Consider the following 27149-nt stretch of genomic DNA (forward strand, 5'->3'; position numbering starts at 1 on the left):
CACAGGTTGTTCCTCGCTTTTCTAAATATTTCATTTAAAGAAAGAAATGCAAACCTGTAGCCACATCATTTTTGTTTTTAAGAGCAGACACACCTTTGTAATCACTGTGTTTTAACATAATTTTCATTTACATTAAATGAAATGAAAAAAAAATCTGAAAATGCTCAGATTTTTAAAAAAGAAAGAAAACTGCATTTCTTTCGGTGGGGACCATAATTTTATTAATATGATCAATGAATTGCTTACAAAAAGGCAAACTTGCCACAAAAGGTACTTTCATATGGGTTTTCCCCCTTTCCAATGACCTGGGAAAATTACTGTTCAGGGAAAAGGAGAAAAGCTGGATCCTGCTGTAAACCCTACGACCCCAAATTTCATAGTGTAACAGAGAACAACCTGCTCTATTGCATCAAATGAAACCCAGACCCTGACACATTCCACAACATCAGATTATAAAACCTTTAGCTCTGAAACTTGTATCCTACTGGATTCAGCAATTTTTGAGACTTGCCTCCAGCAGAGACCTTGCCACTCTCATTGCACCACTAAAATTCAGAGCATGATGCATCCCAGTAGGGCATTACTGAAAAACCACAGATCCATCATCTGGATCCTGGCTATTTTTTTGGCCCCATCCCTCTAATTATACTGCAACCTATCACAGGAGTACAGAAAATACTAGGATCTGGAGCCTGTGTTATGCCAAAGTGTGGACCCTGACTCCACCCTGCAGAGACACTTGATTTTCCCAGAAGCTAAACATGCTCCCTGTTTAACCACCAATTTACTCTGGTTAAACAGGGAACAAGATTAGCTTCTCCTGCCAAAATATAAAATCTGAATGTGTAGGCTTCCTAAGATGGGCTTTATATTAGGCAACTATTCCAACCTCCTCCCCCCCAAAAAGTGTCACGATTTTTCCACACTTGCTATCTGTCATCCTAGTGCATGTGCTGCAATGGGACCACAAACGCCCGTGTCTAAACATGATCCCTACTTCAGTAATGGGCTAAGTGTGCAGTGTGGGAGGTAAATACTGGCTGGCTGTGCCAGGATCCAGTCCCAGAGGATTTCCTGTCGCACCAGGATGCGTTAGGGTTCAGGGGCTCTGGGAGTGACCCAGCACGCAGAGCCCTGCGGTGCGGGAACACACACGGGGGTGCGGGGGGAGCAAGCACACGCAGCTACCAGCTTTCGCTTCAGGGAGGCGTGGGGGCGCTTGACAGAAAGCCTGCCGCAAGGTTTGCACTGCCGGGAAACCCTGGGAAGGCTCCCAGCTTTGCCCGCTGCCAAAGGGGATGAAGGAGTTAATGCAAATCCGCGCACCGCATTCCCAGACGCGCTGTACCTAATCCCGGTCTCATTTATTATTATAGCAACCCAACGCTCCTCCCTGCAAACCTAATCAACAGTGCCGACCCCCCTTCCCCTCCCCCTCCCGCGGCCCCGTTGTTGCTGTGCCGCCGGCCGGCCGCTTTCAGAGGGAGGACCCCCGCCTGCAGCCTGATTGGCACCCCCGAGCGCTGGAAGCGGGGCTCGCCATGTAGGGAGGGAAGGCGGGGACTCGTCTCGCCGCGGCTCAATGGCCGAGGCGAGAGGGCGGGGGCTGTCGGGCCCGGGCCAATCGCAGCTCGGGGGCGAGTCGGCGCAGCAAGTAAAGAGTGAAGAGCTCAATGAGTCGGGAGCAAAAAGTTTGTGGCTCCGGTGGGCTGCGTGGGCAGGCAGCCGCTCTCGCCGTGCCCTGCCACCCAGCGGGGAGCTCCCCCGCCGCGGGCAGAAGCAGCCCCGCTCTGTGGATTACAAGTGTGTGTGGCGGGGGGGCGAAGCTGGAGCGAGCCGCGCGGACAGTCTTGCTGTGAGGCTGGCGGTGCCCCCCCCTGCGCCCCGCCACGCAGCCCAGCGCCCCCTGGCATGGTGAGGGGCGCGGGGCTGGAGGCTGCCCAGCCCGGAGCGGCGCGGCGGCGGCGGGGAGATGCAACTGAGCGAAGCCGCCTGGCCATGCTGAGAGGCGCCGCTCGCTGCCCGCGCCCCCCGGCAGCCGCGGAGGCGGCAGGAGAGGCAGAGCCGAGCCGCTGAGCGAGCGCGCAGCCGGGGTGCCGCGGGGCGATTGACTCCGAGGGGCTCTTCCCAGCGGCGGCGGGCAGCCCGGAGGCCAGCTCAGCTCGGCGGCGGGACGGGCAGGGAAGTGGGCTGGGCTCCATCCTCCTCCGGCTCCCGACGAGCTCGCACCTCAGACACCGCCCTCTTGTAGCCTGCGGGGAGCAGCGGCTACTCAACTTGCCCCCTGGCCGCTCCTTGCCCTGGCCGAGCCGTGCGGGGGACGCGGGCGGCGCTGTGGATATGACCCCCCCTCTCCCGCACCTGGGTGCCTTTGCTGATGGAGATTTCTTTGCCTTCCTGAGACTCGCCGCTTCCTTGCTGGACTTGCACTGATCCTGTGACTGGTTTTTGGGAGGGGTCGCTGGGTTCCCACGCCTGAGCACCATGGGCCTCCTGGCAGCAGGCAGCCCCTCTGCCTCTTGGCTGCCCCCCTTGGCCTTGCTCCTGCTGCTGCCTCTCCCTGTCGCCGCTGAGTCCCGCCAGGTCTTCCAGGTGCTAGAGGAGCAGCCACCTGGTACCTGGGTGGGCACCATCGTCACCCGCCCAGGATTCACATACCGCCTAAGTGAGCACCATGCCCTTTTCTCCATCAATGCCACCTCCGGGGCACTGCACACCCGAGCCACCATTGACCGAGAGAGTCTGGCCAGCGATGTGATGGACTTGGTGGTGCTCTCCAGCCAGCCCACCTATCCTAGTGAGGTGCGTGTCCTGGTGCTGGACCTGAATGACAATGCACCCATCTTCCCAGACCCGTCCATTGTGGTCACTTTCAAGGAGGATACGGGTAGCGGCCGCCAGCTTATTCTGGATACAGCCACCGATGCGGACAGTGGCACCAATGGTGTGGACCACAGCTCCTACCACATTGTGTCTGGCAATGAGGAAGGGCGCTTCCAACTCAACATCACCCTCAATCCTAGTGGGGAAGGTGCCTTCCTGCATCTGGTCTCTCGGGGTGGACTGGACCGAGAGGCCACTCCCACCTACCAGTTGCTAGTAAGAGTGGAGGACAAGGGAGAGCCACGGCGGCACGGATACCTGCAGGTCAATGTCACTGTGCAGGACATCAACGACAACCCACCCATCTTCAGCCAAGCTCTGTACCAGGCCCGGGTGCCTGAAGACGCACCAGTTGGGGCCAGCATCCTTCAGGTGGCAGCAGCTGATGCTGATGAAGGTACCAATGCTGACATTCACTACCACTTGGAGGGGACAGATGGTGGAGGTGGGGAAGGGGCTGGAGGTATCCCATTTGAGGTGGATCCAGAGAGTGGGGTGATCCGTATCCGGGAGCCTCTGGACTACGAGATGAGGCGGCAATACTCACTGACAGTTCAGGCCACAGATCGGGGGGTGCCGGTGCTGAGTGGCCGAGCTGAGGCATTGATCCGCCTCCTTGATGTGAATGATAATGAACCCCGGGTGAAATTTCGCTACTTCCCAGCCACCTCCCGCTTTGCATCAGTGGATGAGAATGCAGCACCAGGTACAGTGGTGGCACTGTTAACTGTGAGCGATGCTGATTCGCCTGCTGCCAATGGGAACATCTCGGTGTCGATCCTTGGAGGAAACGAGCAGCGTCATTTTGAGGTGCAGAGCAGTAAGGTGCCCAATCTCAGTCTCATCAAGGTAGCGGCGGCACTGGACCGGGAACGCATTCCTACATACAACCTAACTGTAGCTGTTGCTGACAACTATGGGGCCCCTCTGCCAACAGCTGGCTCCCCCACTTCCTCTGTATCTCCAGAAGGGGTGATTACTGCTCCTGTGAGTCGCTCTTCAGTGGCCAGCTTGGTGATTTTTGTGAATGACATCAATGACCACCCACCTGTCTTTGGGCAGTCTGTGTATCGGGTCAATATCAGTGAGGAGGTACCACCAGGCAGTTACGTGAAGGGACTGAGTGCCACAGACCGTGACTCTGGTCTCAATGCCAACCTCAAATACAGCATTGTCTCTGGTAATGAGCTGGGCTGGTTCTGCATCAGTGAGCACAGTGGCCTGGTCACCACCACTGGCAATGCTGGCTCCGGAAACAGTATTGGCATGGCATCCTCTGGTGGGCTGGACCGAGAGACAGCTTCCCAGGTGGTGCTGAACATCAGTGCCCGTGACCAAGGGGTGCAGCCCAAGTTTTCCTATGCCCAGCTGGTAGTGGCCATCCTGGATGTCAATGACCAGAGACCCCTCTTCAGCCATCCGGATGGCTACCAGGTGTCCCTGGCTGAGAATTCCCCCTCAGGAACTGAGATGCTGGTTTTGAGTGCCACTGATGGGGATTTGGGGGACAATGGGACAGTGCGTTTCTCCCTGCAGGAGGCTGAGCCACCAGTGACAGCAGTTGGTCCTTTAGTGGCCCTTCGCCGGGTATTTCGCTTGGATCCTGTGTCAGGAAAGCTCAGTACCATCTCACAGTTGGACAGGGAAGAGCAGGACCATTACTCCTTGCAGGTCCTGGCCACCGATCTGGGCTCTCCTCCCCTTTCCTCAGTAACCCGGGTCAATGTGAGCCTGCTGGATGTGAATGATAACAGCCCTGTGTTTTATCCAGTCCAATATTTTGCTCACATCCAGGAGAATGAGCCTGCAGGCAGCTATGTTACTACTGTGTCTGCCAGTGACCCAGACCTGGGGCCCAATGGAACAATCAAGTACAGTATCTCAGCTGGAGATAACTCCAGGTTTCAGATTCAAGGCCAGACAGGGGTTATCACCACAAAAATAGCCCTTGATAGGGAGGAAAAGACTGCCTACCAGTTGCAAATAGTGGCTACTGATGGTGGTAACCTCCAGTCCCAAAACCAGGCCATAGTTACTATCACTGTTTTGGACACTCAGGATAACCCCCCAGTTTTCAACCAAGGTGCATACAGTTTTGTTGTCTTTGAAAATGTTGCGCTGGGCTATCATGTTGGCACTGTTTTTGCTTCTACAATGGATCTCAACACAAACATCACTTACCTTATTACAACAGGGGACCAAAGGGGGATGTTTGCCATCAACAAAGTCACAGGCCAGATCACTACAGCCAGTATCATTGATCGGGAGGAGCAAGCATTTTACCAGCTAAAAGTGGTGGCTAGTGGCGGGGCAATAACTGGAGACACTCTGGTCAATATAACTGTGAAAGATTTAAATGACAATTCCCCTCATTTTCTTCATGCAGTGGAAAGTGTTAATGTGGTTGAGAACTGGAAAGCGGGGCACACCATATTCCAAGCCAAAGCTGTTGACCCTGATGAAGGTGTCAATGGGATGGTCATTTACAGCCTTAAGCAGAATCCTAAGGGCCTGTTTATTATCAATGAACAAAACGGTGCTATAAGTTTAATAGGGCCACTTGACATAAATGCTGGCTCTTACCAGGTAGAAATTTTGGCCTCAGATATGGGAGTTCCACAGCGCTCCTCTAGTTTCATTCTAACTGTATCCGTCCATGATGTAAATGATAACCCTCCAGTATTTGATCAACTTTCCTATGAAGTCACAATTTCAGAGTCAGAGCCTGTGAATTCCCGATTCTTTAAAGTACAAGCTTCTGACAAGGATTCAGGAGCAAATGGAGAAATAGCTTATAGTATACTTGAAGGAAATACCGGGGATGCCTTTGGCATATTCCCAGATGGCCAGCTGTATATAAAGAGTGAATTGGACCGTGAACTTCAAGAAAGATATATTCTCCTGGTTGTTGCTTCTGATAGAGCAGTAGAACCCTTAAGTGCTACTGTGAATGTTACAATAATTTTAGAGGATGTAAATGATAATAGACCATTGTTTAACAGTACCAATTATGTATTTTATTTTGAAGAGGAACAGAAGGGTGGCTCATTTGTGGGTAAAATAAGTGCTGTAGATAAAGACTTTGGACAAAATGGTGAAGTCAGGTATTCATTTGAAAATATACAGCCAGATTTTGAGTTGAACACAATAAGTGGGGAAATAATAAGTACTCATCAGTTTGACAGGGAAACTCTTATGAGGCAAAGGGGCACTGCAGTATTTAGTCTTATGGTAATAGCAATAGATCAAGGGTTGCCAAAACCTTTAAAGGATCAGGCAACTGTGCAAATTTACATGAAGGATATCAATGACAATGCACCCAAATTTTTAAAAGATCTCTATCAAGCTACAATATCAGAATTAGCAGCAAACCTAACACAAGTTTTAAGAGTTTCTGCCTCAGATGTTGATGAAGGTAGTAATGGATTGATTCACTATTCTGTAATTAAAGGAAATGAAGAAAACCAGTTTACAATCGACAGTGGCACTGGTCAAGTAACATTAATAGGTAAACTGGACCATGAAGCCACTGCATCATATTCACTTATTATCCAAGCAGTAGATTCTGGGACAGTTTCCCTAAGTTCAACTTGCACATTAAGCATCGATGTACTGGATGAAAATGACAACAGTCCTTCCTTTCCTAAATCTACATTGCTTGTGGATGTCTTAGAAAATATGCGAATTGGTGAACTTGTCTCTTCTGTTACTGCCACTGATTCTGATTCAGGTGACAATGCTGAACTTCATTACAGTATTACAGGGACAAATAACCATGGAACTTTTAGCATCAGTCCCAACACTGGCAGTATTTTTCTTGCAAAAAAATTAGACTTTGAAACACAATCTTTGTATAAACTAAACATAACAGCAAAAGACCAAGGAAGGCCTCCTCGGTCATCTACAATGTCAGTGATAATACATGTTAGGGATTTTAATGACAACCCTCCTAATTTTCCTCCTGGAGATGTTTTTAAATCGATTGTTGAGAACATTCCTGTTGGTAGTTCTGTAATTTCTGTGACGGCTCATGATCCAGATGCAGATATTAATGGGCAGCTAACATATGCAATCATTCAGCAGATGCCACGAGGCAGCCATTTTAGTATAGATGAAGCCAGAGGGACAATATTTACTAATGCTGAAATAGACCGTGAATTTGCTAATCTCTTTGAATTAACAGTGAAAGCCACTGATCAAGCTGTCCCAGTAGAATCCAGACGATTTGCATTGAAGAATGTAACTATTTTAGTAACAGACCAAAATGATAATGTTCCTACATTTATATCACAAAATGCTCTTGCTGCAGACCCATCCATTGTGATTGGTTCAGTCCTAACTACAATTGTTGCTGCTGATCCTGATGAAGGAGCAAATGGGGAAGTTGAGTATGAAATAATCAATGGGGACACGGAAACCTTTATTGTGGATCGTTACAGTGGAGATCTAAGAGTGGCGGCAGCTTTGATGCCATCTCAGCTCATATACAACCTCATAGTTTCAGCTACAGACCTTGGCCCTGAAAGGAGGAAATCAACCACTGAAATGACTATTATTCTGCAAGGGCTTGATGGACCAGTTTTTACTCAGCCAAAATATATCACTATTTTAAAAGAAGGAGAACCAATTGGGACTAATGTAATATCCATAGAAGCTGCTAGTCCAAGGGGTTCTGAAGCACTGGTGGAGTATTACATAGTTTCAGTACGTTGTGAAGAGAAAAGTTTTGGACGTCTCTTTACCATTGGGCGCCATACTGGGGTAATTCAGACTGCTGCCATTTTGGACCGGGAGCAAGGAGTACGTTTGTACCTGGTGGACGTTTATGCCATTGAAAAATCAGCTGTTTTGCCTCGAACACAGCGAGCAGAGGTAACTTTATATTTCAATTATATCTGTATCTTTTTACATTAGCTGACCATTTTTTATTTTTACAGGTGGTAATAAAAGTAAGTGAAAACTCAGTATCATTCTTGAGATCTGTTGCTTCATTAGAGAAACATAAGCTCTAAACCTCCAACAAACTACTATTTTGAAGCTGAGGATGTCCATGCGTAGAAGAGCATCATTAATATTTCTTCAATGTCAGTAGGGTTTTTTTCCTCTAGGTAAATTTGGTTGGCATGGCTATAGTGCTGTACTTCTGCTATCTTAGTCACAGGTACTGTCCAAATGACTTTTGGATGCTAAATATTTTGGTCTTAAGCAAAAGGCTTTTCTGGATCTTTTATGAACTGTCGTTCTAGCTATAATCCACCCCTTCCTCTTTTTTTTTTTTTTTTTGTAAGTCTTTCCCTTCCTAGGGGAGTTGCTTTCATTGGAATCATCATGTCAATATTGGTCTGAAATTGGACAGTAGGTGAGCGTTGTTTGAATAGCTCACACATAGTCTTGGGGTAGACTGAACAAAATTGAACTCCATTGCCTCATACCCTGTTCATTCCCTTAAATGGATCTCTGATTAGATCTCAAAGCTACTACTGTTTTCCTAGTATTGGAAGTAATAAGGATTGTGGGAAAAAAATCTTGCTGATGTCCTCAGGTTGCCATCAAATGTAAAAAAATACAACATTTTATCACAATGTCACTTTAAATGATTCATTGGGGAGTGTTAAAAATGTCTCTCCATGACTAGCTTGAATATTAAAACGTGAGGAAAATAGGCCATGGGACAATAGTTATGAAGCAAGAATATTTTAATTGTCATTTTCTTAAGGGCTGTATTTGACTGTAGACTGTCACATGGCTGGAAGCCTATCCCAGGTTATTGTCTTTTAGGTTGAGATATAAAGGTGTGGTTTGCTTTAGTTGCTTGTGCTATAGGCCTTTTTCCACCCCCCCCCCCTTTTTTTTTCTTTTGCTATCAGTCATTTAATTTTCACTCATTTGAAGTTTGGAACCAGCACTGTGTTTTGAAGGTTGACCAGCAGGTGATGCCGGATGTGCACAGTGGTTCAACCACTTCCCTCACAAACTAAGCTCATTACCTCAGTATTGCCCAGCCTTTCATGTCCCAGGAGTTGCTCCAATCCATATTTCCCCTACAGAAGTACATTTTCCTGTTTCTAAATCACTAACAATGCCTTGCTTTTTTTCAAGAGCTGTGCTGAATATAGTGTCTTGTATTGTGTTACTCAACACACAATTTTTTGTTTCACTTGTTAATACTTCTTGTTCGATGTGTGATATAATACTTCAAAGAGTGCAGGATTGGGCTCCTAGATAGATAATTGTTTATTTGGGGGTCAGAAATTAAGAGTTTTAAACTCAAAATAAATTTGCCAGTGTGTACACAGGATGCATTGTTGTTTGCATATAACATATAATGTTTTATAGCACATTAGGCAGAGCAATAATGAATTTAAACAATATAGCTATTTTGCAAATGGAGTTTGAGTAAAATTATGCCTGCTACTGATACTACAAGAATCCTGTTATTGCTCTTTGCAGACTGTGCAAGTAAATTATGAAAATTAATATAAGTAAGGCAAAAAACCCTCACGGGCAGAATAAGTACATATGTAAAATATTCCATGGTGTTTTTTTGTTTTAAGGGTTAACAGTTTTCCTCAGTGGGGAATTTGGGCCCATTCCTACAAACACTTATTTCAAATAAAACTTTTTCAATCTTGAGACTACTTGCATAAGCAGGGAATGCTTGGGTGAGTAAGGGCTTGCAGGACCCTGTGGCTGCAATAGGTTCACACTTTGTAAAAGTGCTTAATAAGAGCATATGGTGAGCATGAAGAAAGCAAGCATTGAAATCTTAAACCAACTTTAAATTGTTGAACACAAGCCACTCCTAAAATGAAAAGCAAATGTGTTTCTGTGCAAGAATATTGAAAGCAGTGGTTGGAAGCTAGAATTTCATATTATTATTGGTTGCTTCTTTATAACTTCTAAAATGCTTTCTCTTCTCTTCGCCCCCTCCCCCCCATATAATTAATTTACTGTGGTTCCTTAGAAATACATTATAAATTATCATCTGTTATCAATTTAAAAAAAATACTTAATCATTTGCAGTCTCTGTCCTTATCCTGGTTATGGTATTTACTCATTTATCTTTTACTGGAAAGACTTGGCGTACCCCATATTTGAACAAAAACTACTGAAATTAACATTAAGAGAAAGCTAATTAGGATGCTGATTAAGTAGTGCAATCAGTGTCCTTATTCTTGGTATTTTGTCTTGCTAAAGCAGAGGTTTGAAAGACTGACTCCTAAGTGTACAGAGTTAAATCTTAGAATTTGCTGCCCACTTTTCCTTTTTAAAGAAAATGCCATCACTATTTGTAATTCTTAAAATTCCAACCAGAAAAGTGCTAATTTTAAAATGTCTTCTTACATCAAGTGTACAGCTTACAAGCTTTAACCTTTTTGCTTTGAATTGTGATTTTTTTTTTTGAATTTGGTGATTTTTTTTTTTAAATAGTAATTTAATCAAAACCTAGATTAGGGAATAGGAATGAAAACTCATATATAGGTCTGGTAGGGTCCTCAAGAGATCAGCTTCAGACTCCTGCACCAAATAAACCTTGACCATCCATGTAAAGTGTTTGCCTAATCTGTTCTTAAAAATCTTCAGTAATGGGGATTCCATAGCCTCCATTAGAAGGCTGTTCCAGAGTTTGTGCCCTTTATGGTTAGAAATTTTCCCCCAATATCTAAACCTTGTTGCTGGTTAAGTCTATTAGGCTGTGTCTAGACTACATGCCTCTGTTGTCAGAGGCAAAGTCAAATGAAGCCGCGATTTAAATGATCGCGGCTTCATTTAAATTTACATGGCTGCCGCGCTGAGCCGACAAACAGCTGATCAGCTGTTTGTCCGCTCAGCGCGCTAGTCTGGACGCTCCCCTGTCGATATCAAAGCCCTTTGTCGGCAGCCCTGGTAAACCTCGTGGGATGAGGTTTACCGGGGCTGCCGACAAAGGGCTTTGATGTCGACAGGGGAGCGTCCAGACTAGCGCGCTGAGCAGACAAACAGCTGATCAGCTGTTTGTCGGCTCAGCATGGCAGCCATGTAAATTTAAATGAAGCCGCGATCATTTAAATCGCGGCTTCATTTGCCTTTGCCAAAACAACAAATCTACATGGCTCCGTCGACGGAGCCATGTAGTTTAGATGTACCCTTACTTACTGACATATCTTCAGTGATGTGGAAGAAAAGTGTTCCCTATCTGTTTTATTTATACCAGCCTTTAACTTATAGGAAGACCATTAGCAGGCTCCTCCTTAGTCTTTTCTCAAGATTAAATATGCCCAGTTTACTTACATTTCTGCATATGTCAAACTTTCTAAATCTTTTATCATTTTTGTTGCTCTTCTTTGGACTCTCTTCAGTTTGTCCACATTTTTCAAAAATATGGCATCTTCAGTGAACACTAGTTGAGCTCTCTCTAGTGCTGAAGAAAGTGAGACAATTACCTTCTATGTTTTATGTATAACTCTCCTGTTAATTGGAGCCCAGAATATTAGACTTTTTTGAAACTACCACTGTACAGGGTCCACTGTCAGCAGGAGGCCACGCTGACTCCTTAGAGTGCCTGGTGCAGCATGTCTCGGCCTACCCGTTGGCTGAGCAACAGTTTATAAGACCCAGCCCTGGGTCAGGGTGGGCGGACAGACAAGGGGTTAACACACATAGTTCAATAGTTCACAGTTTAAGGCGCAACCCTGGGTCAGGTGACAAGTGTCTATCACAAGTGGTTCAGCAGTTTAAACCTCCGGCTGGGTCCCAGCTGGGCAGAGGTCTCCTCACTCCCGGAGAGCCGACAAGTGCAGGGGGTTTTGCCCACAGGGGGAACCTGCAACTCCAGAGAAGGGGTGGCAGGGGGTACGCAGGCCTACCCACTCCACTGTGTCCCAGCCCAGGGTCCTGATAGTGGCAGCATTGCAGCCACTGGGTCGGCAGGGATCTGGGCCATTACATGCCTACTAGGTCGAGGGTCAGCAGGGATCCAGTCTGCAACATGCTGCTTACCCGACCTCCATCTCTTCTGCCACCCCGGGATCGGCTATCCCTGGGCCACTTCCCAGTTCCCCCTAGGGGCCTACCAGGCTCCAGCACTCCTCCTGGGAGTCTGCGGGCGACATAGGGGCTGGTAGGGTGTCCATGGGTTCTGGCTCAGGCAGAGGCCCTGGGCCAGACCAGTCATTGGGTCTTGGCGAGGGTCCCGGAGAGCTTGCTGTGTCTTCAGGCAGTGTCTGAGATGTCTACAGCCCGGGCCAGGGATCGGGGGTTGGCAGGGGTCCAGACAGCTCGACCCAGTCCTCAGTTAGGGGCAGCATGGCTGAGCCCTTCACTGCGGGAGCTGGAGCCAAGCCTCTGCCCTGGTCAGCTGCCTGGCTCTAGACAGTTATTCCCCATTTTGTAGTTAGGCATTTGATTATTTTTCCATCTTAGGTATAGTACTTTGCAGTTATCTTTATTCAATGATATTGTGTATATAGGCATGTGTTAGGTCTTACGTACTAATGTCTTGTGATATTTAAACTCTCTTATTTGTAATATTTTCACCTACTCTTTTTATTGGTATATGTTTGGTAAAATGAGGATTTAAAGAACCTCTATGGTAGATAGTGCTGTAGATACGTTACTTTTTTTTTTTTAAGTATTCAGCCAAAGAAGTCTATAAAGTTATTACTATAAGAAGAGGCTAATAGGTCAAATACTTTGTTTTCTACAGTTATACAACTTTGGCCTCATTAATTAAAGAGCAATATTGTTTTAATATTTTTTGTAAGCTGTGTTACAAGGCTATGCAGATCTTACTTTTAAACCAGTTAAGAAAAAGATGGTGGTACAATAAATGTACTGGAAGAATGTCTGCTTGTTTCTCCTTTACAGCCTGGCACTCTTACAGCAGCACTGTGGCCAAACATTATCTTCAGTGCTGTGTAGCATATAAGTGATTCATAGAACACTCAAGGTTACATTTGTTAGCTGAGAATGGCCAAGAAGGCAGTAATAGAAAATGAGAAATAAAAGTGTGTTATTTAATGCCTTTCCAACTAAGGCTTGAAAAAGGCATAGGAGTATGTGATAGATGGATGGTGGTGTGCCAGAGGATATTTTCAGGTTTGGAAATGTTTACCAGACATTTTCTAGCATGTTGCCTGTATATGAATAGCGTGTGTTTGAGATGGGGGAAGGAGAGAGAGCGGTAAAGTGAAATGAAGTCCAAAGACATTTCCTTCATAAGAAGCTCATTCTCTGCACCCTGTATATTGGGGACTGACGTGATGCTGCAGTTCCTACAAGGATTATGTCCCTAGTCTCTACTTTTCACTTTGTATACATCTGATAAATGTGAACAATCAGTGTTGGTTTGGATGAATCAGAGGGAAAATCATTTCCATCCTTTACATCCATCCCCATAGGAACTGTCATTCTGGATTAGACCTTTGGTCCATGAATTACATATCTGACAGTGGTGCATACCAGCTATTTCTAAAGAGTTTGTCAAAGCTGGCGTAGTTTACAATGATGAAGAGTTATGTAAAGTTTCTTCTAAACATGAGATTAAAAACCATGCAGTTTAAAAAATATACGTGGGAATCTTTTTATTTGCTGTATTTTTTTTGATGCTTTAGGGTTTACATTATCTGTCTTTTCCTCCCTATAATGAAGGTTAGAAATTTACTATTTTAAAAAAAATGGAACATGAAAGTCTCATGTAACTAGGAACTGAAGCTTTATGGGAAACAAAAATTATGGTGGGATTTGTGATAAAATACTGATAGCAATATTGAATATTTAACTCGGGGTAATTTTAGATATTCTTATTATCTAGTTGAACTTCTGATCCTTTAAAAATCCTGCAAAGATCTTTGACTCAATACTAGCTGGTGGCAATTAAGGATGTTAGATTGTAATTGTTTACATGATTAACTGATAAATTGGGGCTTATCGATTAATCCTAAAAACTACACCCAACCGCCCCTTGATACTGCTGTATTAGAGGCAGCAAAGGGGGACAGGAGACTGTGCCTGTGGGGATCCAGCTTTTAAGCCGGCTATCTCTGCATGCTGATTCTGTAGAGCCGCTTCTGTCCCCACTGCCTCCCACAAAGCAGTACGGAGGTGGGGGCAAGCAGCAAGTGGCTTTCAAGTCAGCTCCCCATGTGTATCGGCTTCCGCAGAGTCATTTGTCCCACACACTGCTGCCTCTTTATCAGAGACAGCAGGGGGATGGGGGAAGGCAGGTGAGAGCCAGTGCTCATGGGGCTTAAAAGCTGGCTCCTCGCAAGCACCAGCCCCACCTGCCCCCCCCCCCACTTGAAAACATGCAACTGCTAAAAAATCCAGCGATTACATGATTATAGAAACCCACGTTAGTTAACATCCCTAGTGGCCATGAGTTCCACGTGTTGTTTAAAAACACCTCTTTCCTTTTATCAGTTTCCAATTTGTTCTCTTTTAATGTAATTAGATTGCATTTTTCTCGTGTTTATGAGAAAATATAAAACAAGCCCATTAATTTGATCTTTTTATGCCATTTGTAATTTTGTATACATTTTCATTTTCTTAAGCTTAAATTTGCAGAAATTGATTTCTTAGCTCATTTCCCCCTATTTTTTCTGTAAATTTCCTATTAATCTGTCAACAGATATATGAATCTTATAATCCAGTCACTACATTTTAATGAGAATAATTCACATAATTAATACTTTATGAAACCGCTCCAAAACACATTAAATTTTGTCTTTGTTTTTTAAACTCCCTATTTTTCCATTCTGTGCGTGGTTTATAAATGCATGTAGTATTGTGACTCCGCTAGAAGTATGCCATGGACTAGGAATGTTAAATATCAGTTAATTGAATAGTCGAGTAACCTCATGAAACTTTATTGGTTAGTCGACTAGTCTATAGTCCCCGGGGGCAGGGCTGGTAGCCACTATATCACAGGCAGCAACGTGGGGTGCCAAGGTGGGAGCTAGTCTGCAAGGGAAGTCAGTTTAAAAATAAGCTCCTCTCGTGGACTGGCTGTCTGTCGCCTGTGCTGCTGCTTCTGAGAGAGAGGAAGCAGTGTGAGGTGGTAGTAGTCCCTGTCTGGGTGGGGTCTGAGCTCTTGGACCCGGCACAAGCCAGAACTGAGTGGGGCTGCCAGCCTGCCTGGCTCCTAATACTCTTTAAATGCAGAGCCACAGCAGGGATAGGTCCCGGACCCGTCGCAAGCCAGAACTGAGAAATTTACTGGCAGGGAGAGGGGAAGAGGGAAATGCATGTAGTTTATAGCATTAACCTATAAGCTTTTGCTTTTCAGTTAATTGACTATACTGTTACATCCCTACCATGGACCATTGGTCACCATCAGTCTTTGGGTAGCCAAGAAACAGTTAATATAAATATAGGAGCAATACCCAGCTAAATATTTTTATCTTGGTAATAAAGAAGCTTGCAGGCTTCTTTTAGGTCCAACTTTCCTAAGCTAGGTAGGATCTCTGGTTTGGAACTTCAGCCCACAAATGTATGCAATTGATTCTTTAGTCCACTTCTGGTGGAAGGGCCCTTTGTCTGACCCACCAGTAACATTGAGTGATTTCTCCTCTGGCATTAACCTGGGATGGGGAATGTCATGGTTGAGAGAGTGCTCTTCTGTTGGCCTGAAAATGCCACTGGGAAGGGTTAGACTTATTCTAACCTTATTTCTTATTTCTGCTAATTAAAATAGATAATAAGACTCTCTAATACTGTTGCCAGGGGAAAAGTGTGTTTCATTGTTTTTCAAATTATGAGTTTAGTACTTGTATAGGTGAAGATGGAAAAACATCAAGAGCAGAGATTTTTAATAATAATACTTATTATTCCATCAGTAGGTTGACAAGGTCTGTATCACTTTATCTATTTCATAGATTGGAAAACTGAGGCACAGAACAATAAAGTGAATTTCCCAAGGCAGAGCTCATAATAGAAAAAAATCTAGGGTCTTGGTCCAACTTGGTGTCAGTCCAGTAGGCAACACTGTCTCTCCTAAATCCAGGTTCAGATATTACTTTTTTTCTTGCCACATTAAAATAAAAATCCATTTAGGAGAAGAAAGCACTGTCTTGCCACAGCAAAGTTTCGAGGGCACAATGCTATTGAAATTGTCACTCTTCTCCAGATCTGTACTATCTGGACACTATAAACTGGAACCTGCTCCTACTGAAAACGGAAACAAAACTCCCCTGGACTTCAGTGGGAGTTGCCAAAAACCATAACTGCATAATTTAACGATTATAATGTGTACAGTGGTTTGAATATATACAGTATCATGAAAGTGATTATTATTATATACGCTATGCTCTAACTTCAGAGTGAATTCCTGACTTCAGTGCTGTTGCCTAGATTGTTACACATTTAATATCCTCTTGCCTGAGAAATGGAACATTGTTGCAAAAGTAGTTTCTTAAGTACATTATCCATAACAATCCACAAAATATTTAATATGCAAAGCACTGAAGGATTTTACGCTAAGATAAGTTAAAAAACTGAAACTGGAATATTTTAGATGAATATTATCTGGCATACATCATATTTATTATGTAAGAACAATGGCGTATTCCTTGTATTCATACTATTTATAGATTGTTTTATTCTTCAATGATCCATAGCATAGTAATTGTAACCTGACAAAGGAAATCACTTACAACACACTGAGAAAACACAATAAATGTGACCCCCTTGTCAAGGTTCTAAAGCCAAAGGCAAATTGCCTTTGGTTTTGTTATGGATTCTAATGGGATAGTTGATTGCTTCATATATTACTATAGTTTGCACTGATTTGGAAATTAATTTAAGTGCTTTTCTTGATGTAAAGTGGGAGATGAACAAGCCCTATGCTATGTCAAATTTTTTTCCCAAGTCAATTTGAGTCCAGTAATTCAGAAATGTTCTTTTCAATTTCATATTTCTTTTACTTAAATCATTTTCAAAAAATCTGACATCTTTCTCTTATTTGTGAAGCATAATATTTGCTGTGCAACTTCTCATAGTGTTATAGTTATGTGGCATTATTATTAGCTTAAAAATCCTAATTGAAAATGCATTATCTTGGTAATATAAAATATATTCTCTCTCTCTCTTACTACTTCATACTGTTAATATTATGTATTTAGGAATAATGTCACATAATTAGGGCATCATTTTAATTGGCCTCATTGTGCCAGATTCTGAGTGTCTTGTACAAAATTTTAAACTCTCAACTCCCATTAATTTCAATAGTCCCTATTGTTGGCATGTAAAATGTTACACTCACTCTACTGGAATGTAGGTTTCTTTAAAATAGATTCTTTGAATGTTTGATTCAGCATTTTGTGAAATGATCAGTGGTCATGCATTGATTAAAATGAATTAGTATTGACGTACCACTTTTTATAGGTGTCTTTGGCCTCCTAACCTGTTCTTCATTGTCACTGGGCATTTCCTGTGCATTTGTTGGACTACATCACAATGGGAAAGGACTCCCTTGTCTAGAATCTAGAGAGCAGTGGGCTCCAGAAAACCTCTAAGCTCTTAGAAGAATCATGAGGCTATCTTGCTTCCCTGGGACAGTTCACATTCAATTTTGAAACAACAGCTTAAGTACATGGATATAACTAACTCTGTGGAAAATAATATTTTAATTATCAGTACAGCATCCTAATGTGAGTGTAGCTAGAGTTGGCTTACTTTAAGCCGAGCCATGATGGTGTTTACACAGTGGGAGGCCGACTGGAGCACACAGTCTGGTTAGCTTCCTTTATTCCTCGCAGAAGGAGGAGTACCCGACACTTGAAGGGGCTGGCCTCAATGTTCAATTTACGGGTCTAAATTAGAACTGCTAAATTGAATGCTACAAGAACAAACACTGGAGGGTCCATCTTCCCCCTAGAGTATACTAGAGATGTTAAATTTAGATTAATTAACTAATCAAATAGTTGATGGGATTTCCATTGGCTATTCAATTAGCCTATAAGGGCGCCTCCACCTTTGACCTGTAGGAAAAGCCCTGCTGGGCTCTTGCTACAGTTTAAAAGTAGAAGCCTCACAGGGAGTACGGAGCCAGCAGAGGACTGGCCATATGCTCCCTGCAGGGCCTGAGCCTTTGAAATGTACGAGCCCGGCTGGGGCTCTTGTACATTTCAAAAGCAGAATTGCAGTGGAAATGGTGCAAGCAGAGACTGCATCAGTCCTTGCTCATGCCATTTCCCGCTGTACCTCTACCTTTCCTGCGTCCTGTGGAGACTGTGCTGGCTCCTCCCAGCAACAGCTCCTGCTCTCCCCCTTGCTGCTTCTAATAGAGGCAGCAAGGTGGGGGAAGCAACTAGTATCATCAGTAGTCGACTATCCATGCTTATGCTTATCGGATAGTTAACTAGTTGACTAATTACTTACACCCCTCGTGTAGACATGCCCAGTGTGGGTGCATCTACGCTGCACCGTTATTTTGAGATAACTAGTGTTATTTCAAAATAACAGCTAGAGCATCTACACAGCCATTCCATTATTTTGAAATAATTTCAAAATAATGGACGGCTTATTCTGAAATCTGTTAACATCACTTTGTGAGGAATAACGCCTATTCTGAAATAGCTATTTTGAAATAATGCGTGAATAGATGCTCCACTGCTGCTATTTTGAAATAGCCCCTCATCTGGGCCATTCTAAGTTATTCTTCCCCAGTGTTTCCTGGGGCTCTAAATTGAGAGCATGTCTACATTAGGGAAGCCTGCCTTGGACTAATTTTGAGGCTTCCCTTCAGCGTAAATGTGCTATTTCGAAATAAGCTATTTTGGAATAACTATTCTGGAACAGCTTATTTCAAAATAGGCGTGCAATGTAGAGGTACCCTGTGTTTACACTAGAGAGTTGCATTGCTTTTAAGTAAAGATTTAATTGTCAGTGCGAAAACTGTGGGAAGACAAGCCCTAGGCATCAGGTGATCTAATTAGATATGAAATGCATAAAGAATAGAGAAAAAATAAGTAAAATAAAATGGAGTTCGCATAACATATGTAGTCTTTATAATTGGCACAAGTGATACCAAATTGCTATGGTACATCTTATGACTGATTTCAGTAAAATTACAGCCTTACTTTACTTTTGCCAAGAATCAAACTCGATCTGTTGGGGTGGTGTTTATCTTAAACTGATTTTTCTCACAGTTTATAATGAATATTGTCTGAATTAAATTGCTTAAGTCTGAGGTTGTCACCTATACGTTGTTTTTGTAGCGATCAATTTTTGTTTATTTCCATTGTAGCATATATAAAAAGGACAAGTAGTAAAATTGAAAGCCATGGTTATGCTGTAAAAATACACCATTAATAATAGTATAATGCAAAAGAATTCCAAAGAAGGATTTTAAGGAAGCACTAATTTCTGTGCTGCCAGCTGTGCAAAAAAGAAAAAGGAGCATTTGCCTTAGTGCTTAATAGCTGAGTAAAAATTGTGCAGACTACACACACATAAATGCAATTTTGATAAGTTAAATGTCATAATTCATGGATATGACATGGTATCCATGAATTATCATGCAAATATTTTATGTATGGGTTGCTATATGATTAGCACAGCAATCTAGACATTATCCAGATATGTAGACATAAAGGCATTCTGATGACATCTGGTAAAAGCATTCAGTCTTGAAGCCTTCTTCTTTTTGAAAAGGAAATCCATTTCCACTGTATTAACTTTCCCCTGACTCCCCCTTGTCCCTCTGTGGTAGACTCCCCTTATAAGTCATTTTCCTGGGGCAGCCTCTGGCTATGTAAACCTTGACTGCAGGCCTCCAAAGAAGCTACGGTACAGTGGGATAATGCATGGGACAGGAAGAGATAATGATGCTGGCTTGGTGACAGTGGTCCTTCATGCACAGAGCCTTTGCTTCTTCCTGGTTCCCTAGGATATCCCCTATGAGATCTGTTTGCTGGCCTTGTGTTCAGCTTCATTATGGGGGATGCAGTTCAATCCTACACCCTGATGGGAATTTGGAATAAATCAGTGCGGTTTTTCTTCTTCCTGTGGACTTTCTACTCTTCCTGTGGGGTGTCTGTTGTGTTTGCTGTAATATAGCTGGTATGTGAAAAAAGAAACAAAAGAGCAAAGAAATTCCCTCACAGATTTGATGTCAGTAGAGTTGCACCAATACTCATGAACAGAAAACTTAATCTAAGCTTTGTTAGTAAATTGTTGATTTGTGGCTAGTTAGTTGAAATGCTAGTTTTATAATTGTGATGAATAGCAATAAAAGTTTTCATTATTCATGCAGTGTAAGTTAATTGGCTATCTTGACAAAGGTTCATTACAAATTAATTGCACCTTGAGCCCTATGCAATATGGGATATACTGTAAAGCAGTGGTCACCAACCAGTAGATCTTGGAGCCTCTGACCTGATCCTGACTGGCTTGGCCCAGTGGCTATCAAGCGCTGGCACTTCAGCTGCCCCTCCCCTCATTGCTGTGCATCTTCTGCCATATACCTTCGATTTGTCCCCTCAAGAGCCTCCTGGTTGCAGTGCAGGGCAGGGGTAGCAGAGGAGGGCACTGATATCAAGGTGCCCCCTTTGTCTACCCTATATCCTATCTGCACAGAGCAGGGGGGCCACAACAGGACTAGGGACAGAGCAAGTTTGCTGGCTGCTTTTGGAAATGGTGCGGGGCTAGGGCAGGGGTGAGCCTGCCTTAGCCCCACTGCACCACCACCCAGGAGCCACCTGAGGTAAGCGGTGCCCAGGTGGAGTCCACATCCTGAACCCCTCCCCAAATCATGAACCTCAAGCCCCTGCCTTAGCCCTAAGCCCCCATGCATTCAAACACCTTCCCAGAGCCTGCACCTAGCACCCCCTCCTGCACCCCAACTGCCTGCCCCAAGCTCAGCTCAGAGCCCCTCAGGCTCTAAATCCCTTAACCCAAGATCAGAACTTGCACCCCAACCCTCTGCCCCTGCCTAGTGAAAGTGAGTGAGGATGGGGGAGGGAGGGAGGATGGAGTGAGCAGGGGCGGGGCCTCAGAGAGAGGCAATGCCAGGAGCACAAAAGAGGCGGGGCAAGGATATTTGGGTTTGAGGTAGATCTTGGATTGCACTTAAATTCAAAAAGTGATCTAGTGCTTGAAAAGGTTGGAAACCACTGCTGTAAAGACTGTGCTAAGTTACAACATGCCCCTAGTAATCTGAGCTCAATCAGTTCTTCTATTGAACATCCATCATTGCAAGGGAAAGTGGTTTAAGGCTGGTTTTCTTTGTCCTCTTCTAGACTAGAATTTGTGTTTGTAATGATTCTAAGGCATGGTGGAGCTGCTGTTGACCACTCCTGTTAGATTTTTAACTTTGCTGCTGTTGCATGATGGGTACTTGGGATTTTTATTCATTTAAAAAAACGTAGTTTAAAAAAAGCACGATGTGGCTGATTCTTAACATCTCCTATCATTAAACTTTCATTTGGTGTTTTACATGTTCCTTTTCATTCATTTTAATCTCAAAGTTGTAATGGGTAAATATATTTTCATTTGCAAGCATAGATGGATGGCATTGATTGCATCAGAAGTCGACCAGGAGTGACTGCTGAGTGTTTGAGTACTTTTGCAGGTTTCTTTGACTTGAAAAATGTTCTGAGGTTGCTGGTTGGAACATTTACTCTTGGACAGTTTATTGTATAGCAATGTGCATAATGACCAGTGTGAAACCCCATCTTTCTTTGGTTTGTAATGAGGATTTTTTATTTTGAAAATCCCATCTACAATTTCAAAAATTCATAAAATAATGTAGGTGAGCACCACACAAGGGACTTAGGTAATACAAAGCTGAGCCTAACTTTAAGTGCCATGCCACCCAGGACAATCTTCTGCACTGAGGGTATGTCTACACTACCCCGCTAGTTCGAACTCGTGAAATGAGGAGTAATGGTAGTTCGAACTAGGAAGCCTAGTTCGAACTACCTAGTTCGTGCCCCGTGTAGCCACGCTGCACAGGGTTCGAACCAGCGGGGTTTTAAAAATGGCGGCTCCCCGCTTATGCAAATGAAGCCCGGGAAATTCAAATCCCGGGCTTCATTTGCAAGTGCGGTATGCCTACATTACCCTCCTAGTTCGAACTAGGAGGGTAGTGTAGACATACCCTGAGTTAGTTAGGTCTCCCTGTAAAATGCAAAGTGAGAATAAGGTGTCTGTATAACCTGTCTTTATACAGATTTAAGATGACTTATGTTCAGTCAATTTACAGCCACTGTAGTAATTAGTGTGGTTGTTCATGCCCATGCTGCCCTTGTTTTGTTGCTGGCCCTTGCCAGGAGTCCTTCCACCGACTTCAAAGTGGCATCATGAGGGGCTGAGAGCCCAAGCCCTCAGCCCTGCTCCCCATTGGGGGCCCAGCTGCCACCTAGGCTCTTAGCTCCTCTCCCTGTTGGCAGTCTGGCTACTGCTAGGGCTCTCAGCTCCAGGGATGCTGGAACTAAACTGTGCATAGAATAGAAACCATTTCAAACCAATGGGTGTGGCAGCACTCGCTGCACCCCTAGTTCCAACAGCTAGCTTTATGCTCCCAGGGACTCAGAGCAAGGAGCTGGAAGTTTGGGTGGGAGCTTATGTCAGAGCATGGAGTCCAGGTGGCAGTCCAGCTGGGAATGCAAAGCTAAGGGGAGACCCAGGGCAGCTGAGATGCTGCTTACCAGCCCCTCTGGGGTGACTGCCAGAGCTAGGAGCCAAGGCTAGGTTCACAGCAGGGAGCCTGCCAGCCTTTCTTGTCCATTTCATGGCCCCAGGGCAGACCTGTGAACTTGACAAGAATCACAGCTGATGTAAGTAAAGCAGTGGTACATGTACACTGTGTCACCCTAACTCTACTGACTTACCCCCCCCACCTCTCCTAGAACTGGAGTTGTGATGTCAGTGTAATAGGGCACTTCATCAACAGCACATGGCTGCAGTATATATACTGACATGATTAGGTCAATGTAAGATGTCTTGTGTTGACCTTAACTCTATCATGTAGACTAGGACTAAGAAAATGATTAAAAAAAGCCAGGATGCTGAGCCAGCAAACAAGCCATTAGGAAATGCTGAGGGCAGGGATGGGACCTAACCCACACCCCTCAGCGGCACATAGGCATCTAACTCCAGCTTGGAGGGAGGTACCTGTTTCCACAGCTGTGAATGCTCTCATGAAGGTAGACACAAGGGATGTTAATGGGTAACCTACTGAGTAACTGGTACCCAGGGAGCAGCCTCCTGCTCACTGCAAGCTGTGGGTAGTGGGCTGCTGCAGCACTGCTGGACCTTGATGTGGGGCTGCCAGCTCTGCTGGCCCCTTGCGGTTCTGCTGCTTTCTTCCTATGTGGGGCTTAGCAGGCACCTATGCCAAATCAATCCGCCTTTTCTTACAAACATACCATTGTGGTATCCCCTTTATACCAGTAGCTCAGGACCAGGGACTACCCGAGGGGTGGGCAATTAAGTGGCTTATGGACTGCACATAGTTCACCAGGATTAGCCCCTGGCAGGCTGCCAGATGCTTTATTTACCTGCATGTCCACAAGTATGGTTGCTTACAGCTCCTGTTGCCATGGTTTGCTGTTCCTGGATAATGCCTATTCAGCTTCCTGCAGCTCCCATTGGCTGGGACGGCAAACCGCAGCCAATGGGAGCTATGAGCAGTCCTACCTGCAGGTATGTATAGGTGAGTAAATAAAGTGCTTGGTGGTCTGCAAGGGGCTAACTGTGTCCATTTTCACCTGTGACTTCTAGTAGAAAATTGCATAGGTAATTTTCAGAAATGGATATTTATTTCACATTCAAACATACCTAATATGCAGAACTGAATGATACAAAGAAAGTACGCACACCTCGTGAGCAGCTCTTTATTATTTATAATGTCCCTTAAATTTTTTTTTCTCATTTTGTAATTTGGAAGTATATTCAACTATTTATTTCAATTTTTAAACCTTTTCAAATTAATTTTGTAATAATTATAATTTGATTAAAATAATAATTTAAAAGTGTGTGTGTGTGTGTGTGTGTGTGTGTGTGGTTACTGCTAACTTATTAATTTTCAGCTTTATTGGTCACACCAGTATTGGGAATTCTGACTTCCAGCAGCAAAATATTAATTCTTACCACTTGATATGAACAGATGAGGTAGCATATTTTAGAGTTTTCCTTCCAGAATCTGTACCCAGTGTATGCAGTGATAAATAATATAAATAGCATTGTCAAACTCTTGCTGACATTTCTATAAGGACTAGTATTACTAGTCCCGTTGTGATGGTAGTCTCCCTGCTGTTCCTGGGAGTGGGGAGGCTTGGGCCAGCTCTGGCTGCATGGCCACCTCCCTTCCCGCTGCTCCAGGGCTGGGGAGACTGGAGACACATGGCCTCCTCCCTCCCCATTGCTCATGGGGCTGGGAAGGCTTGGACCAGCTCAGGACATGTGGCCTCTTCCATCCCTGTTGCTCCCGGGTAGGGTTGCCAGGTGTCCAGTTTTGAACCGGACAGGCCAGTATTTGAGCTTTCTGTTCAGGAAACAAATTGAGGAAAATATAAATGTCCGGTATTTTCTAAATAAGATGTAATATAGCTTGTGATGTAATGTCAGGTGTGTCTGGTATTTTTGTTGAAACCATCTGGCAACCCTACGAGTCCCGGGGGTAAGGAGGGTTGGGGCTGTACATCCTCTTTCCTTTCCACTACTCCGGGGATGCTGGTGCGCATGCATGCGTGTACTCTTCCCCTCCCCATGGTGGTTGTGGTGGGGCGCACGTGGCCTCTTCCCTCCTCACTGCTCCTGGGGCCAGGGAAGCTTGGGCCATCTCAAGCCCTGGAGCCTCCTCCCTCCTAGCTGCTCCTGGGGGTATGGTATATCGGTGGGGCTGTGTTTCCTTGTTCCTCCCTGCTGCTCCAGGGATACTGAAGCACGTGCGCTTGCGCACTCTTCCCCTACCTGTGGTCGAGGGGGGCATGCGCTTGTTACACCACTCCACCTTTCCTCCTCATGGTGGGGACGGGGCCTCAGCGGAAGGAGCAGGACCGTAGATAGGGCCGGGAGGCCTGCCTTCCTTAGAAACTTCTCAAGTCTTCTCAAATGTTCTTTGTGACAGACAGTGGGATGGACACCTCCTTCTTTTATAATAGTTTGGATTATATTGGAAATATTTCTCACATATCTAGTTGTGAACGTATCACAGAAGATCTAGATGCATTCAGTTACACCCTCATATGCAGAGTCAATTGAGTTATAGTGCTGTAAAAATGTCAGTTCAGAAAAGGGAGAAAGTGAATAAGGAAGTGTTTCATACAGAACAAAAACCAGTAGTCACTTGATGAATTTAATAGACATGAGGCTTCAAAAACAAAATAAATTACTTTCTCATACAACACAGTCAACCTGTATAATTCATTGTCAAGGGATGGTGTGAAGGCCAAAAATAATAATTGATAATTGCCCTGCTCTGTTTATTCCCGTTGAAGCATCCAACATTGGCCACTGCTGGAAGAAACAATTCAGGGCCATACTGGGTCAGACTTATTTTTCTTACAGTAGGGGCCACTTCATTAATGTTTTCATGAAGTGAATTTTTAATTAGAACAATTTTTTCCTGTCCTATTCCAATAGTAACCTGTGTTTCAAAAGCATCTTTGATATGTGACAACTCATACAGGGGACAAAAAAATACTGAATTCATATCTCAAGGCAGAGAGAGAGAGAACTTTAAATTAGACTGCAGAGATAATGTGCTTTTGCTATTCAGTCCTGCAGTAGCGGACCAGTGTCCAGGTATGCTGCCTCAGAAGAGCAGAGCAGACTGTGATTTGGGAGAAGCAAAAAGAAAGTAAAAAAATATGGATTAGGGTTTTAAATGTTAACTTCTTTGAGACTGTTTTTCATAAATTAATGGGTAATAGGATTTTCTTGGAATATTTGAGAGGTACAATACAGATGCTTGAAGTATAGAATACAGCTATATAATGTCTACCTAAAAACCCATGGAAAATATCATGGTTATTGTTCCCAAATTATATTTTATGTACCTGGTGTCCACTGTCTCAGTTTCTATATTATAGATCTTTTTAATCCATCAAAACTTCATGCTGTTGGAAACATTAGAAGTAGAAGGCAAACACCATGGCTTGCTCTTTTATTGTTTAAATGTCTGTACTTTTGTTTGTGAATAATCTTAATTTACTGACTTTTTTTGAGCCTGACTCTGCTCACCTTGGTGAAGTCAGTGGGAGTTTGTCACTGACTTCACTGGCAGAAGTCTGGAGCTTTTGGAGTCCAATACACAAATTAAAGACAACATGGATTTTTCACCCTATAAGGTAGTGCCAAAGAGTGTTACATTATACAGGCATTAATTTATAACTGTGCTGACCTGTAAAACAATTTATTACAGTTTTGCACTTCAGCCCTCTTTTTTGTCTAGTAGCTGAATGGCACTGTGTGTCTTTTAGTACTCTAGAAGAAGAAACAAGGTTTATGTTTTATATGTAAATACTTAGATTTTCAGTAATATTTGAATAATACTCATTGTTTTATTGGCATTAAACTTAAAATCCCATTTTATCAGCTTTTTATTTCCTTGCATAACATTTCCAAATCATTATACTTATTCAAAAAAGTTAAATGATGCTGTTGAGATCATAGTTAATTAAACATAAGCTGTGATATCTTATTTTTTAAGTCCAGCCACTGACAGATTTAGAACATTGTTTGACCCTTGTACTGACGATGAAATGAGGAAGTGGGAGTGAACATTTTCTTTGCTGGGCAAGATCATGTTGGGTAGAAGAAAACTACACATTCCTGCCAAAGTGCTTGGATCAAACTAAAGGAACACAGATGGCTGTAACTGATAAAGGTGTTTATTGCTTTTTTTGCTCAGCACTGTGTGTGAGTGCATATGTGTAGGAGAGGGACAGTGAGTTTGTGTGTGTGTGTGTGTGTGTGTGTGTGTTTAGGAGAAGTATTTTTGTATAATAATAAAGAGAATAGACATTGTGTGCATCCAATTATCTTGTGAGCCCGTGGTCAGCAGAAGGATACTAAGGGCCAAACCCTAAGCTGTAGAGCAAAGAGCACTTACGTAGAATAGATATAATAAGAAAAACACTGAATCCTCCCTCTCAGCTTATCATGCTACCTGCACAAGCACTTCAGAGCTACTAATCTATATGCCAGGAAAGTCCATCCTTATAAATCGTGGTGCCCTATGGAACCTGAGCACCTGCAACCTCTCCCTCCCTCCACCCCCGGCGAGGGAGATAGCCACTCAGTTGGGGGGTGGGTGTTGTGCTCGGAGACACAGGAACGGG

General features: G+C 43.9%; 1 protein-coding gene across 1 annotated transcript in view; it reads left to right on the forward strand.

Moving 5' to 3' along the window:
- The first annotated feature begins 1659 nt into the window (after positions 1-1659).
- FAT4 (FAT atypical cadherin 4) overlaps positions 1660-27149 on the forward strand; it is a 240320-nt gene continuing 214830 nt past the window's right edge. Inside the window, exon 1 of the mRNA XM_075929867.1 lies at positions 1660-7755. Within this exon, the coding sequence (XP_075785982.1) occupies positions 2485-7755 (5271 nt within the window). The 5' untranslated portion in view covers positions 1660-2484. The remainder of the gene's footprint in view (positions 7756-27149) is intronic.

Source organism: Pelodiscus sinensis, chromosome 5 (assembly GCF_049634645.1).
Source record: "Pelodiscus sinensis isolate JC-2024 chromosome 5, ASM4963464v1, whole genome shotgun sequence".
NCBI lineage: Eukaryota > Metazoa > Chordata > Testudines > Trionychidae > Pelodiscus > Pelodiscus sinensis.